General features: G+C 42.3%; 1 protein-coding gene across 1 annotated transcript in view; it reads left to right on the forward strand.

Annotated features, from left to right (window-relative positions):
- The window catches only part of PTPRB (protein tyrosine phosphatase receptor type B), a 108,246-nt gene that overhangs the window by 3,166 nt on the left and 88,341 nt on the right, over positions 1–16,739 (forward strand). The window contains exon 3 of the mRNA XM_014786721.2: positions 8,392–8,648. Within this exon, the coding sequence (XP_014642207.1) occupies positions 8,392–8,648 (257 nt within the window). The remainder of the gene's footprint in view (positions 1–8,391; positions 8,649–16,739) is intronic.

The raw sequence follows: 16,739 nt of genomic DNA on the forward strand, positions 1-16,739 counted from the left end.
TCCTTTCTTGGAGCTCATCTAGCGAGGCCTGTCCTAAACAACATAGAAACATCATGAATACTCTCGTTGGACCACGATGCACAAGAAGTGAAGTTCCTCTGCAGCTCCCAATCAAACCTTACTTAGGATGCTCTTTCATTGGAACTTTAAAAAATCAGATATGGATTCAGTGTAGAGTTATTCAAGATAGAAAACAATTCATGGAAAAACTATCTCCTTTGACCCTCATACAAAACATGTCCAATAATGGACATCACTTCAAAAGTAAAATGGATGGAATAGACCATTTACAGTTAACCACTGAATGTGCCATACCCAAAACATGCCCCATAATGTGTGTTGGGAAAAAAAATGGACCTCTAGAAAACACAGAGTTAAAATTTGCAAAATTGTGGTACAAAAAAATCTTACGTTGAATATGCTTTGAATACTCAAAGGTATAACATACTTTTGCTTTAACACATTTATAAGCTAAGACACATTTTTCTGCTCCATCTCAAACTTACCATTGATTAAAGATACAGAATGATGTTAGTTGACCCATAGCATGAACTCTCGCTGATTTCCTAGAGAATCCATTGTGAAAAATTAAATTGCATTCAGATGAATAATTCCAAAAGCCCCTTTTAAAGAGTTGATAACTAAATACTATCATCTAAAGCAGCACAAATATGTATGGTGTTCATCCATGGGATGTGAATTTTTTTATGAAGTTCTTCAGTAAAAGCTAGCGTACCTGTGAAGGTCAAAAGAGGGACTATATGTTTCATATTTGTTTCACAGGGAAACATTCGTGATGTCGTCCAAGTGTCTAAGTAGTGTTTCTCTGTACCTGCCATGTGCCAGAGCTGTGCTTCAAGTACCACTGTGATCCTCAGACCAAGCTTGACACAGAATCACAGTGGAAGCTTTGAAACAAGACTAATGTCCAGGCTTCATCCTCTAGGCCAGTTAAATCGGGAACTGTATTTTCTAAATGCTTCCAAGGTGATTCTAATGTGCAGCCAAGGTTGAGAGTCACTATCCAAGTCTTGCTCCTTAGGGTAATGGGCAAGCCAGATATGTAAATAGTTCATTATGATAGAGTGTAAATAGAAAAAAGTACCCCTTCCTCCAATATGCAGTTTTGCCAATGTGTCACATACTGTGTTTAAAAGCAACTGTGTTTAAAAAAAATTTTTAAGGACAATTTTCCAATGGCATATTTCTTTACACAGTCCTCGGAGTGCCCCCTGGATGTGTCCATAGTTTAGCTGTGCTCCACTCCCACTAAGCTACCTTTATTCTTCCTTTCTCTTCCTCAGAGTCCCTCTATAACAGAGTGAATTGAGTAGGCTTCCAAAGTGGATTAAAATTCAATAAAAAAGTAGTGTGAAGTGTTTTGAGAGAAGGACCCTACCAGAGTCAGATCTCCTCCAGTATCCCTCCTACTGCAGTGGCTTTCTTTAGAGAAGAATGTAAAATTGGCTTGCCTTTTTGGATTATTATATAGTTTATATTTCTTTAAAACAACCATTTAATAGGATAAACAGAATAATAGAGTAGAATTCAATGGGACCTAATTAGTAGGAACCTAATTAAATAGAACATATAGATTGCGTAGAACTAGGATCACCTGTACATAACAAATTACCAAATTAAAGAAAAGATGGGATTGAGATTTTTACCATTTCCTCTGAATTTCAAGTTTACTCTTAAAGAGGACACTGCATGCCTTCATTATGGGCAAAAGAAGAGTGCACTGATAGACAGATTCTTTAAAAAAAATCAACCTTTTAAAATCAATTTTTAAAAATTAGAGCCTTATAGCTATTATTCTGAGTTATAAGAGTGACAATAAAAGCATTTTTTCCAAAATGCCAACATATCTGGATAAAAACTGAAAAATTTCTTTCTCCCCATATATTCTCTTGTCAACCAAGTGCCAGCTGTCCAGATATTTGGAAACATCCAAATGTCGTCCCTTAGCCATGTGTCAATAAAACAAACAGGTGACTGACAGAATTTCTCGATTTTCCTCCATATATTTTGGTATTATAGCTATAGTTGTAAAGCTACACCTCCAGAGTCACTGTATCAAGAGTATAATTTTTAGAAATCCCATGTACATAATTGCTCAGTCTCATTCCATAAATTCACACAAGGCAGTCATCAATAATGCAGTAAGAATAAGGAAAAAAAACAAATTTTGTTCTATTCAATAGTGTTACAACACATTTGACGTTTTTTTGAAAGGATTACTACCTTAGGATTACTACTACAGGAGTGTTACTTAGGAGTAAGAATGCATTCTGAGGTCCAAACCTCTAATTTACAAACTCTTGAAACATAACACTCATGAGTGGAGGGCTACCTGCATAGCATAAACCTCACAAGCCAAAGGGAAATTGTATTGACCTACACTTTTGGGCGTATGTGCACATTTCCAGAAAAGTTCACTTGAAATTAAATTGAAAAAGTCATTTCCCCAGGAGCAAATCTTTCGATAATACAGGAGATGCAGAGGGAAAAGAGTTAGAAAAAACTAAATTACTGTACTACAAGCTTATTCAAAACAGGGATCAGACCTTAGAAGTCTTTATCTTCTTTAAAGGTAACCTCGGTCCCCATGGTCAACAAATGCTGATTGAATCAGCAGATATTTCCACCTCTAGAAGGTGTTGAATATCAGAATTGTAAAGAACAATAAAGGAAAGGTGAGGACAACTTTGAGGAATGCCACTGTTGATATCATGGCTACTGCTTTTCTCTTCTATCCAAACCAAGCACAATTTTAAACCCACCAAACCATCGAAAGTTACAGTTGCATCTTTTCCAATAGGAAATAATACACAAGCAGACAACAAAGGTTACAGTGGCCCAATTACTGAAGTTATTTGGACCTACAGGATATGGAAAATAACTCATTCCTTGGCTCCCTTTTCTATATGAGAAACAGAGAAATTTACTCAAGGACATTACTGATTTGCAAGCATGTCTAAGCAAATAATCTTTGAGAGGGGGAAACTAAAATATTCTGAACCTGAAACTGGCTTCAACAAGATCAACACAAATCTGTTGGCAGATAGACAATGTCCATTTGGTCCTAGCACTTCCAGATGAAGGGTGCAGAATTCTACCCATCCTTTGGTTACCTTTTCCAAGAGGTACCAAGTCTCCCTACAAGTAAAAACAGCAGGATGATGTTTCACGTTGTATGGAGAGTAACATTGTACATGTCAGCCAGCCAGTCAAGGTTTATGCAGCATCTGCTACAGATTCATTCATTCAGATCTCATGTTTATCTGAGGACAGGCACGTTTTTGCAGACAAAATTTCAGCATGGCTGGGCTAGTGAAATCACTAAAGGAGATTTTGTTGCTGAAGTAAACCATATTGTTGGCAGGCTGGATATAGGCGCTGGTTAAAGTAATTGCTTGATTGTAGCAATTTCAGTGAGGGAATAAAAGGCACAAGCACTGTAAGAGATAAACAATCATATACTGTATACTCTTGGGAGAAAGAGTTTTAGTGGAAGTTATTTCCTTTAGTGATTTTTAGGAATGCTTGTAAATACAGAGACTTGAGAGGAAAAAACAAAACAACACAAAGTGTCTTTTGTATACACAGACCCTACTTTGAGCAAATTGGCTGTCACAGCCATTTTAGGGTTTGTTTTCTCCTTGCTTCATTATAACAACATGGGCTCTGCAATTGACAGTTTGTTTATATGATCATTGAAAGTCGTATGATCATTGATTATTGATACATGATTTATATGATTACTGAAAACAGTCTGGCAAGTACCCAGAGCCCCCCACCGTTTTCAGCCAGTGACATGTCAGTGAGCTTATCAGGGCGCATCCAGGGCCACGTATGACTCTCACAGGCTGGGCCTGTATGTCTTTGTAGGCCCCTTCCTCTATTTAAAAAAAAAAAAAGTAAAATAATGCAATAGATTTTCATGGGCCCTAAAATTCTCATTTTTTCCTGATGTGTGAAAACTTTAAAAACATTTTCTTTAACTCTGAAAGTTTTTTTTGTATTTGCAAAGAGGTTAAATAGTTTTGTGGGCTCTAAAGATCATGGGCCCTGAGTGGTGGGCGTCTTGTGCCTAAGGAACCAGTCAGCCTGGACACACCGGGTTATTCACCCTCTTCTACTTCCACTCTCCCAGACTCCGTTTGAGGGGCCTCTGGTTCAGCATATGTCCCACAGCCTGGTCGCCACAAACTTATAAGCTGCCCTTCCTCCTCCTCTAGCCTGGTTTCCTTCCCCCACAACCTTATCCTTTTCCCTGTGTGTGTGTGTATGTGTGTGTGTAAACTCCCAAAAGAAAGCACGGGCATTAAGATAAACAGGGCACATCTTCACAGGCAACTCACAGTTCAGCGGCTGAGCGAGAACTAGCTAGTGAAAGTATTTCTTTATTTTTTTATTCTAAATGTTTTAGCATGCTATTCTTTGACGTTTTACTATGCTGTGTTTTGGTATCAGTTTCCATTTATTAATTTTAGTTTATTTCTAATCTTGGATCTTTTTTAAGTTCTGTAAAAATTTTTTTTAACATCTAATTAAGACTTCTGATTTTTTACGTCTCCCCTCACTTGCAAATTCTCTATCTTTGGTGTCTCTTTTCACAAACATTTCACCTCCTTGTTCACTTTCTCAAACTTTAGATATGTATTTTTTTAATGTACCCTTTATTTTATTTACATTTTCTGAAATGTTAATAATTCTTTTTACCATTTCTAATAATTATTTAGACTATTATAATTCCCATCCCTTCCACTTCACCTTAATTGTAGCCCAATCTTGTTTAATATATTTAGCGTATTCATATACATAAATGTAAATCATCCTTTTTCTGAAGTATCTTCTATTTCATTTGTGAACTCTTTTCTGGATTATTCTCCCCATTTTTAAAAGGCACAACATATTTGACATCTTCCTAAATGTACCAATATAGTTAAAATTTTCTATCTATCTCCAAAGTGAGTTCTATTCAAGTTATTCTGTTTTCAACATTCTTGAAAGTTATTTGTATAATTTAAAGGAGGGAAACTAAGAAATTGTGTATTGTCTTTATTATCATTATACAAAAATTCCATTTCTATTATTGATTATACCTGAGCCAATCATAGACTAATTAATAAACTAAAATACATGTTGCTTTTTAAAAGATGTATTCAAAATATGGTCTTGATATGGTGCACTCACTGCAAATCATCTTGGGCAAGCTATTTGCAACTTAAGTGCTAAAACTTTTTAGGTGGACCCAGGATGGTCCACCTTATCTTAAATTGTGTTCTAAGAGGAATTGTGTGTCACGTGGAAACAATGTGTCAGCAATGGCACAATAAAGTTTTTTAAAAATAGCGTCAACGTATTGTTCCATTGTGTAAGAACTTTTCCTCGCAATTGTCAAAACACATCTTGCTCTTTGATGAACTATAAAATGTTGATACCTTTTTAAAGAACATCAGAAGAATTTACAGATACCAAAACATCCAAAGAGCTACTCTTTTTAGTGTAATTTCATAGCACCCGTTTCAACAAAGAGTTCTGGAGATGAAAAGATGAACTTATTTTGACCACCGTATATATATCTATAGTGGATTTTCCTTCTTCCCATCTACTTTATAATCCATCAGTACCCACATAAGGGTGACTGGAATTCAGTTTGTGCTCGCATTGTGAATTTGGATAAAACCATATATTTACATATATGGTAGAATCACCTGAAAACTTAGACATGCAGGTGCTGGGTCCATATGAAATCTACTGAATCACAGTTTCTGGGGAGAGGGCGAAGTCTTCCATATTCTAAGAAGCTCCAGAGGTGATTTTGATGCCTACCAACATTTGCAAACCACTGCTTTAAAATTCACGAAGTTTGGAAACTGAATGTTAAGACTAAAGCTTAAATAGCACAAGTTAACAACACAGACACAAAATGAAGGGGTACCAGACTTGGATATTCTGTAGTTTCTTTTTTTGGAAAAAAAGTGGCCACCTAAAATGGAAAATGGACTTGTCTGGTTTGGGGGTGTTTTAAAAATACCTTCAGAAAGTTAATTGAAGACAATTAGAGAAGAGTCTGTAAGCTATCCCAGCTCCATGCCAGGGCAATGAGCTGTGTTATTTGCAGAAGAAATTTCAAGAGTGTTTTTATCATTTATCTAATTTTGGGGAGAGTCCTATTTCTTCCATTGAATTAATTATGTAAATTGAGTAATAAAAAAAGTTCTTAGGATGAGAACTTACCAACTGCCCCTCAGTGAAGAAGAGTAAGTAAGGACGACATGGTAAGTAAGACATGTAATTACGTGCCAGGTGTTTGGAAGCTCGTCCTTGTCCTAACCCCATCATCAAATCTTTTTTTTTTTTTTTTTGAGGGTCTGAGAGCTAACATTGTGATAGGTGGTAATCATCTCATTGGCTAGGCTCAAAATGACCAAAATACTAATCTCCACATACAGAAATTTTTACACCCCGGCAGCAGACACATGTCGACTTAAAGGAACATTCAGGCACCTAATTCAATTAAGACTGCAGAGTTAAGACTGCTTCTTGGACTTTGTTGTAAAGGAATATCACTAATAGTTCAGTTGGGTTTGCCATGCAGAAAACACCCCAGGGATAAATAAATCTCCTGGTCTGTGCGCAGAGTGGCTAAGCCAGGCACGATGGCAGAAGGAGCAAAACAAACAGAAACTAGGGGAACGTCCAAAAACCTATCAAAGCCCAGATCTAGCAGATGGACAGGTAGGGCTGCCAGCATCCTATTACAAACAGCACTCAGTTACATTTCAATTTCAGATGAATGACAGATAATGTTTTAGTATATTTCTAACATACAATATAATATATAGTTTAATCTTTGTAATACTGTATATTTGGGATATACCAAATATACTGAATTATTGGTTGTTTATTTGAAATTCTAACTTAACTGGGCATCATCTATTTTTATTTGCTAAATCTGGCAGCCCCACATGCAGGGTACTTTACATAATCCTCCACATCTCAAGGAAAGGCTGATAACGATCATGATTATTTATTAAGAGAACTGCTGATATTTATATCTTGCTAAATTTTAAAAATACCTTTTCTATTTTGGTCTTTTCGTGCCTTGTCCTCCCTTTTTTTATATACATTATCATATGAAATATGTTCATCAGTCGAAATAGGAATGGAAATGATGAGATTCAAAACAGGGGTCAGTAAGGTGGACCAGAACAGGAAAAATGCAATGATTAGTAGCCTCTTCAGGGGACTCCACCTCGCACATAGTAGCTGCTTAATAAATAGTTGTTTCAATGAACCAGTAAAGGAGTAGTGAAAATAAATCTTTCTTCTGCCAGTCTTTAAACCAGAAACTTTTCAAAGTGATACTTATGTAATTGGGCAAGATTTTGTACCCCAGACAACTTGGATGCATTATGGAGTTGATGGAAGCATTAAACATCTGACCTCAGCCCATAATTTAGAGCCCTTTCCAATTCTTTATATTATACGCCTGTTCTCTAGGCCTCATTACACCAGTGTGGTCCAGAGACTGTCATCAGCACTGGCACCACCTGAGAGCTTGTTAGGAGTGCCCACTCTGACAATCTACTGAACCAGAATTTGCATGTTAGCAAGATTTCCCAGAGATGGAGAGCACAGTTTAGTGGTATGGCTGGGTGAACCTAATCCACAAACCAATTTTTTTTTTAAGTATGAGCAATTCAGCCTTGCAAAGCAAAGCTATAAATTAATCCTACCAGCTCATAAGTTTTAAATCCACTTTAAATCGCTGTTTTTCCAGAAGATAAGGAGCTTACAAAAAATAACCATCCATGATTTGGATTCACACAATTAGGATCAGAAACTGTTTGCTCTGCAGTAAAACAAATGTCATTACGTTCCAAGGAAATGTCCATCTTCATGGTGAAGTTAGGCAAGTCATCAAGAGTGATTCTCAACCTGGAATTTTGTATAATGATCTCTTTGAGAAGCTGATGAAAGTTCCCCACGGAAGGAAAGTACACGTATAGGTATATTCAGAATTTTACATGAGGTTTTTAGAGATTCGTGGATCCCCTGAAGCCAATTCAGTGACTCCCTAGATGTTCACAGAGTAAATTTAAGTCCACCCTCTATACAGAGCTGGGGTTTTTTTCTGACAGCACATTTTCCACAACCCTCACTTCACCCTACAGAATTGATGGATGGATAAAGGATGGGTGAATTGGACATGGCAAATTAGCAATGTCACGCTCAAAGTATCTTTGATTTTTCATATAACAAAGCTTATCCACATGCCCGTTACTAAAGACGTCTCCTTTTTCTAAGTAAAACTGCTTTTATGTGAAGAATCCATAAAACACGAGAGTAACTTCAGCAACTATCCTTTCTCTCCCTCAGCTGGCCTGGGAGCAGAAGTTCCGTTATGGAGCACGAGAAACACGGCTCCCCTCCAGATCTCCACTACCTTCCACGCCGTTCCATACAGCCCGGGACACCTCGTGGGGAATACCACCGAGGCCTTCACCAGAAGTACCACAGAAACCTATGGCCAGAACAGCAGCCAGGGGCAGCACCCCACTCTGCAGGTGGCTGGAACTGCAGAGGCGTCCTGGGTGCCCTGGACTGCTTGGCCCTTCTCCAGCTCCACTGAAGAGGTAAGAGAAGGAGTGTGCAGCCCACTTCGTGAAGGTCTCAAAAAGCCCGTCGCTTGCAGAGACCTGCTTTGCTAGAAATGTTGCTACTGAGGGGGTGACTGGGTGCTCTGCATCCCAGCTGCTAATTGTACAGGAATATATTCTGTGTAAGGAGAAAATCTTTGAGACAGAAATTAGTTTCTACTTCTTTACAAGGTGAAGACAATTAGGCCGCCGTGTCATAACTGCGCTCCTGTAGGCAGGCCATGTTTCTGATCCAAAGTTGGGGTTCCTAGTCTTACACACAACCTGAAGCTGGAAATAGACATTGAAATCAGTGTCACCATCATTTATGCTCATCAGAGAAGAGAAAGAGTCACAGCAATGGAAGATTCAGGAATCACTCTCATTGATTTGTGAACGCAGTTAAACATAAGCTAGGTCACACACCAATTCCACATCATCACCCACAAGAGGACAGATGAATCAGGGGGTGAGGGCAGCCAGGGCACAGCCACAGAATCCACTCACATAGCGTTTCTGTTTCAGGTGTTCATCTCTTTGGTTTTGCTTTCCATTCAGGGTTTTAGGCCTCCATTTTAGGCAATAACAGTGTAATTAAAGGAAATCAAAAAAGCCAAGGTTTCATTTGGTAGTGTTGAGCTGTTTCCTAATAAACAACCCAAGTAATTTACAGAAAGGAAAAGCCGTGCACCACACATATGACTTGACATCCATTTCAGCGCCCTGGTTTCTTTCGCCCTGTGCAGAATCTAATACTGCACGTGGTTCCCAGCTGGTGAGCACAGACTTCATTACTGATCACAAAACAAATACAGCCAGTACATTGACGACCCATGGGACTTTATTTTGATCTCCACTTTTCCTTTACTGTAAATCTTCCCTGCGACCTAGTTCTTCCTTCCTCTGGGTGGAAGTTAGGAAGGCTCATGACTTCTCTGGACACTTTTATATCACTTTAAGACTCAATACTCACTCTTGATCCATCAACAAAAACATCCATTTCAGGAAGTAACCCAAACTGCAGATTCAATTTAAATGTTAGTTTCTCCTCTCCCATCACCCATTCAGTTTGGGCTTGAAATAGGGAAAAGAACATGCCCAGATTCTCTCACTCTCCACCTAGCTTTTCACCCACCTCTCTTGGCTTGATCATTATGGTTTCAGGTGTTTCTGGGCTTGGAAAGAGGGGAGGGAAGACAGGAAATGGGGGAAGGAGAGCTGTTACTTAAGGATGCTGCCACCAGCTGGCTCTGCGCCGCCGTCAACCCCCCACTCCTGGGCCCGCCCACCCACCCAGTCAGCCAGACTTACCACTTACTTTTGAAATCGAACGCTTCTTGATGGAGCACCTTCTCATTTTCACTGACGGTACCTCAGCCAAAACTGCATTCTACCATCAGTTTATAAGAGTATTCACTTACGTCTGAGCTTAGATTTATATACCTAATTTTTTTCTGTACTGATATATATATTTTACATATAATTATATATATATAATTGTGTCATATAAGAAACACACTGAATAAAAACTGCAATAGAAACATATCTGTCTGAACACTAAAGAGTTGTCTTTTAGCAAAAAAAAAATATTTTTGCCCGGGTTTGACCGTTGTGAGACAAACACGTAGAGAGCTCCCAGAGGGGCGGGCTCTCCGGGGACGCAGCTCTGTTGCAGGCTCACCAGCTTGCGGTGGTCCAGCTCGGAGCTGGGTTTGCAGCCTCAGCTCATGGCAAACACAGCGGGTTTTATGTTTTGTTTTTTAGCCTTTTTCTAAAGTGGAATCCGCAGCAATGTCTATCCGAGCTCCCAGGTGGGGCACCAGAATGACTATGCCGCCAACTATTGTCACGTTCCAGTTTTTTCTCAAAGCTCGGCAAAATGTTAGCTACATCCTGGGAAGCTGAGTGTGCAGGAGCTGTGCCCTTTCCAAAGGCAGTTTCTAAAACCGCAGCCTTCTGTGACTCCTCTGCTGTAGTCAAGGCCCCCGCTAGACGGTTACTCGGTTCAGCAGGAGCGTTAACTTCGTAACAGTTAAAACAGCTGTCGTTAGATGCTCTGAAGGTAAAGCTGAGTCACGTGGGAGGTAAAAATGCCTGTCCCTTTCGGAGGGGACTGTATCTCGACACCTAGAAGAGCGTGAGGAATGAAACCGTTCGGTGTAACTGTGTGGAGTTGTGCAGAAGGAAAACCCGTGTGTCCGTCGTCTGCTTTATCAGACGGCATCTGTCTGTGAGGACCTGGGACTGACTCAGGAGGTTGGGCCACGACTTGGGGCGGGCTGCTATCGGGAGAGGACGGGGAAACCTGAATGTGGGCTTGTGGGACTGTATTTATTCAGCCTTGTGTCTCCAGCACCTGGACATAACGCTTACTACTTAATACAGTTTCACAGAAAGGAAGGGCAGACGAGGGGGGAGGGAGGAGCAAGAGGGCCCGAGAGAATGGGCGGGCGTGCGGTGAGCTGTCCACCGAGTGGTGTTGACATGGGTGGAACTGTGGACATTTGGGTAGCAGAGGACCGAAATGACCCACCCTCTGCCAAGGTGAGCCGGTCATGTTAGTAACCATGCTTTTTTATTGCCTGAGTGTTTTGCAGTCTGTGTGTATCTAGTGTTTAGTATGTTTTGTTTTCTAATATATATAGTTTTATTCAGGGGCCAATTATCCAGTTGCTTTTTCTCCCTTCTAATTCCCCCCATTTCATTTCTCACTCACCCTTCAACTCCCCACCCCCCTTCACACACACACACAGAAGTGTAAGAGAACAAGGGAAGGAGGCAATGATCACTGTTCAATTTAGTGACTGGAAAACATTTGTGCGCTCAGCAAACGTCTCCTGAGGACCTAACTCGCATCAGAACAGAGCGGTGACGACCTCAGGCTTTGCGGTCAAAGGCCTCTTCCTAGCGAGTGACTGTGCGAGTCGCTCAGGGTCTGTGAGCCTCGGTTTCCTCCTCTGTCAAGTGGGTCCTCCCCTGAGGGCTGCTGCGAGGACTGTGCCTGCTGCAGCCCTGGTCCTCAGCAAGCATCTGAGAAATAACAGGTGCCATGGCTGTTTTTCAGTGGGACACGGAGGTGAATGACCATTCGCTGAGGGGCTGAGGGAAACAGACACACGCAGGCTTTGTGGAAAGAACGGGGTTCCTGACTGGTGCGGGGGCTTCCAGAAGGTCTTCTGTGGAGAGAGTATCTGAACTGAGCTTACAGAGTATGTGAGTTAACCAAGTAAGAGTGAGGGCCAAGATGGAAGGTTAGAGAGTGATTTCAATTTTCACCTAAAATGAGCATTTTAAAGAAACTTGGGGGTTTTATCACTTCACTCCAGTCACGTATTGCACACTCATTTAAATCATCGGGTGCAGGATGACCAGTCTGCCAAGAGTGTAGAGAAGACGAGGACGTGTGCGAGCCCGTTGAGCATTCTCCCCTGTACAGAAATGAGTGCACACTCGTGAAGCCCTCACACACACGTCCGCTCATCCAGGAACTGTGGCTGGTTCCTACCTGCTATCTTAACTAGTGACACGCTTACGTTATCTGTCATTTCTTTTGGTTCCAAATGTATGTAGCTACCAGGTCGAATTTAGAACACTTGACCTGAAATAGAAATCTAGAGAAGAAAGAATAAGAACTGAAACACTAAGATTTTAAGCTTGGAAATGCTATGTCATTACCACTAATTAACATTTGTTGAGTGACCAGTGTTCCAAATCCACAATCAAGGGATGAGCTAGTGTGGAACGTGGGGCTAGGAGTGGGGTGGAGACATCACAAACACTTCCAAAGAAAACGTGGCGCATACTTGTGCCTTCCCTTCCGTCCAGCGTTCCTTTGAGTTGGGAGGAAGGGAACGGGAAGCGATGCTCTACAGCGTCTGCAAAGAGGAGAATCTGGGGGTAAAAATGAAGCCAAGACTTGTGTGCGGGAACTGTGCTAAGCACTTTCATACACTCGGGGAGGTGGTTCTTGAGTCCATTTGGGGTGTAAGAAACCACCCCAAAGCTCAGTAGTTTAAAACAACGACAGTTCCCTGTTTCTCACGATTTCTTGGTGGGAGGGAGGTTCCTCAACTGGTTCCACCTGGGCTCAGGGGGCGCTGCATTCAGCCTGGAGGGTCAGCTGCGTGGGAACATTCATGGTCGAGTCAAGTGCACGACCAGCAGTCAGTGTTGGCTGCAGGCTGGGGCGTCTCGGTTCCCCTCAGGAGGCTCCCGTCCTCCGGTGAGCTACTCCGGCTTCCTTACATGGTGGTTTAGGGAAGCTTTGCAGGAGGGCAAGGTGGGAGCCCCAGGTCTCCAGAGGCCTAGGCTCTGGAATCACAGGACATCGCTTCTGCCACATTCTGCCATCAACGCAGTCACAAGCCAGGCTGGATTTGGGAGGCGGAGAAACAGACTCCACCTCTCGACGGGAAGAGCTGCAGTCACACTGCAAAGGGGCATACACAGTGGGTGGGAGGAATCGGTGGTCAGTAAACAATCTATCATAGTATTTATTGTTATTATTATTATTACTATTTTGCAGATGCCTAGTTTAAGCTTAAAGACGTTAAGGACTTGCCCAAGGTCGAGTGGCAGAACAAAACAAGCGCACACATGCACACACACACATACACACACACACATGAGCACACACACATGCACACACACATGCGCACACACACATGCGAGCGCACACTGCACACACGTGCACACACATGCACACTGCAAACATGCACATGTGCACACACACTGCACATACATGCACTCGTATGCACACACACTCATACACTGCGCACCTAATCACCTTGTTCTCTTACACAGAGCTCCTGTTAATGAAGGTCAAAGCCAAGGAGGACATGACTTGGAGCGCGGCAACCATTAGTGCTACTGCAACGTTGCCCTAGGTTGACTCTTTCTGTAGCAGAATTTTCCCTCCCTTTCTGCTCCCTCTCTTTACTTGCATCCTCGCCTGCCAGTGTGAGGGATCTGACTTTGGAAGGTTGTGAACTTGGGCCAGTCCTTGGCTTCAAACTCTCTCACCCTGGACCTACATTAAATGAATTAATACGTATCTTGTGCCTAGAGTAGTGCCTGGAAAATAGTGGTTAGTTAATGTCAGCTGCTGTAGCTACAACTGTTACATTACAACAGTGTCTGATGTGGCTGTGTGTCTTCACAAGGACAAAGTTGCTGGGACGAGATGCTTGTCTATAGCATGAGTCAGGAAATATCCAGACCAGATGTAGGTGTCAGATCTGTGCCCTGCGTGGACCAGCCGTTACCTGAGGGCAAGGGAGACGGGGGCTGGAGGGAGCAGGGAGTCAGTCCACTGGGGACTGAGTGGTGGGGTGCAGGAAGAGGAGTCAAATGTAGAGAAGTGGATCCAAAGTGGGGGGGCTTGGACTTCAACCTCAAAACCTGACGCACCTCTGTCCATGGTCTGGGCCTCATCTCAGCCTGTGACCTGGGTGGGGGTGCTTGGAACAGTGGTCAGGGGCTGGGGCTCTGGTGTCAGAGAACCTGGTTGGATGCTAGCAGTGTCAGCTACTAGTTACTCAGGTCATACTTGCCTCCTCTCTAAAGTAAGGCTAATTGAGGTACTCTGTCTGCCTCATGAGACAGTCCTGAGGATTAAAATCTGATAAGCAAAGTTCTTAGTACCTTGGCTGCACACGATAAGCATTCAACAATGTTAGCAATTAATACCAACTCCTTGTTTTTGCTTCTTCGATCCTAGCCCCCTCCCTCGTGCAGTTGGTAAGAACCAGACGTGCAAACATTTTATGTGAAAATGCTTTGAAAGGCATAAAATGTGGAACATGCATTAGAAATGTTCCTGGCTGGTTCTGATTCTGCTAAAGACCCGTCACTCCTGTTTGGAGGCACCCCTGCCCTTCCGTCCCCTTCCCCGCCCCCTTCCCCTCCCCTGCCCCACCGGCCTGGGAGAGGGCTTGCATTTCCTCAGCTCATGAATAGCCATTGTGATGCTGGTGTGGGTTTGATGGTTCTGTGCTTCCTTCCATTTGGCCTTCAAAGAGATCTAGCCCCATGTGAGTCTCTAATAACTGAGGAGGTGAATGCAGAACCCCCACCCCCACCCCCAAATTGGGGGTAACCTCCTTTATTGTGTTACTTAAATTACACAGGGGAGTCTCCCTGCTGCCACCACTGTTCTGTGACCAGAACTAAAGAGGGGACAATACTCCCCTCTACTGAGGCAAATACCTAGAGGGAGAAGAGCAAAGATGAAGCAAAACAAAAACAACACATCATCCCTGAATCATTCCTCGTGAACAAGGACTCTCAGACTATCGAGGGCGAATAGGATGAAACAGCAGATCTGAGCTGCTGATGGCACAAGAAGGCCCCTCTGGAGCAGCACATTGTGAGAGGGAGGTGTCCTGAAGACCCTCATTCGTAATTAGCATCATTCAAGCCTAATTCTGACAAAAGGCTGCAGTTCTCTTGGTTTGCCAGCCAAAATGGATTGCCACGTGCCAGTAGCATAATATGGCTGACCATTAACTCGGCCTCCTCCAGCTTTAGAATCTCAAGGGTTTTTCTTTTCTGGTATTATTTATTTATTTATTTATTTATTTATTTATTTATTTATTTATTTATTTATTTATTTATATTTTTTTTGGTGAGGAATATTGTCCCTGAGCTAACATCTGTGCCAATCTTCCTCTATTTTGTATATGGGACACCACCACAGCATGGCTTGATGAGTGGTGTGTAGGTCTGCACTCGGGATCTGAACCCCTGAACTCTGGGCCACCGAAGCAGAGTGCGTGATCTCAACTCCTACGCCACTGGGCGGGCCCCCATCATTTTTTTTTTAGTTACAGGTGATTTGAGTTACTCTCCATTTTGTATACAAAAAGACCGTTCATATTTGTCACAGTACAAATCATATGCACATAAAATGCAACCGTGAACCAGAACACGTGCGTTGAATGGGCTCTTGAACTGTGAGCATGACTCCGGCACGTTGGTTTCCCTGGGCGGCTGAGGTCTCTCCCAGGCGAGGTTGATGCGGTGGGAGAGAGAACGGTGAAGGAAAGAGAAAGCAGATCGGAGGAGAGGCGGGATGTGCTAACTGAGACGGGAAATCTGCAGCTCTCAGCCCTGGTCTTGGTACATCAGAATCACCTGGGAAGCTTTCCAAAGATCCCGATTCTACAATCCTGCCCCAGACCTACCGAATCAGAATCTACTGAGGTAGGACCTCAGCACCAGAGTGTAAAAATCCACCCCTTGATTCTGATGCGCAGTTAGGTTTGCGATCCACTGGAGAATAATGGGATAATCAGCCTGTGGGAAAAAACACTGGACAAAAGAGAAGAGGACAAGTCCTGCTGAAGACACGTAACCACATCTAACCACCAGGAGACGTCAGACAGAAACAAATGGAAGAAGACACGGTAGGCATAACCAGCCTGCACCATTCCAGAGCCAATGTCATAAAGATAATTTTAAAAGGCGGAGGACTTGTTCCAGATTCAAGAAGATAAGGAGACTTGACAACTAAATGTAATACAGGATCCTGGGTGGGATCCTTAATAGAGAAAAAGACAAAAAACATGCTAAAAGTGACATTATCAAGGCAATTGACAAAGTTGAAATGTGGATTGTGGATTAAGGCACTATATCAAATTTTATTTTCCTGAGTTTGGTAACTTTACTGAGATTACACACTTAATTCAGGATATATGGAGCCTACTCTGAAATGGCTCAGGTAGAAGTGTCACACATGGAGAGAAAGAGAGAATGATACAGTAAATGGGGCAGAATGTCAAAAAAAAAAAAACCCACGAGTGGGTCTGGGTAAGGTAATGTGGAAGCACTCTGTACGATTATTACAATTTATCTGTGAGTTTGAAACTATTTCAAAGCAAAAAAGTTGAAAAAATAACAGGAATGGTTAGCTTAGGGGCTTTTAGAGGTTAGAGTCCAAGGGATGCTCCTGAGTCAGGGAGCCCAGTGGCTCAGACCTGCTAAGACTCGTCTGTCTTCTTTGAGGACCAGAAGGAGAGAGGGTGGGAGAGGCAGGAGCAGACACCGTGAGAGAAACGGTGATGAATTTACAAGAAAGAGCAATGAAGA

The sequence above is a fragment of the Ceratotherium simum genome, chromosome 17 (genome assembly GCF_057802395.1).
Source record: "Ceratotherium simum simum isolate JZ-2026a chromosome 17, ASM5780239v1, whole genome shotgun sequence".
Lineage (NCBI taxonomy): Eukaryota > Metazoa > Chordata > Mammalia > Perissodactyla > Rhinocerotidae > Ceratotherium > Ceratotherium simum.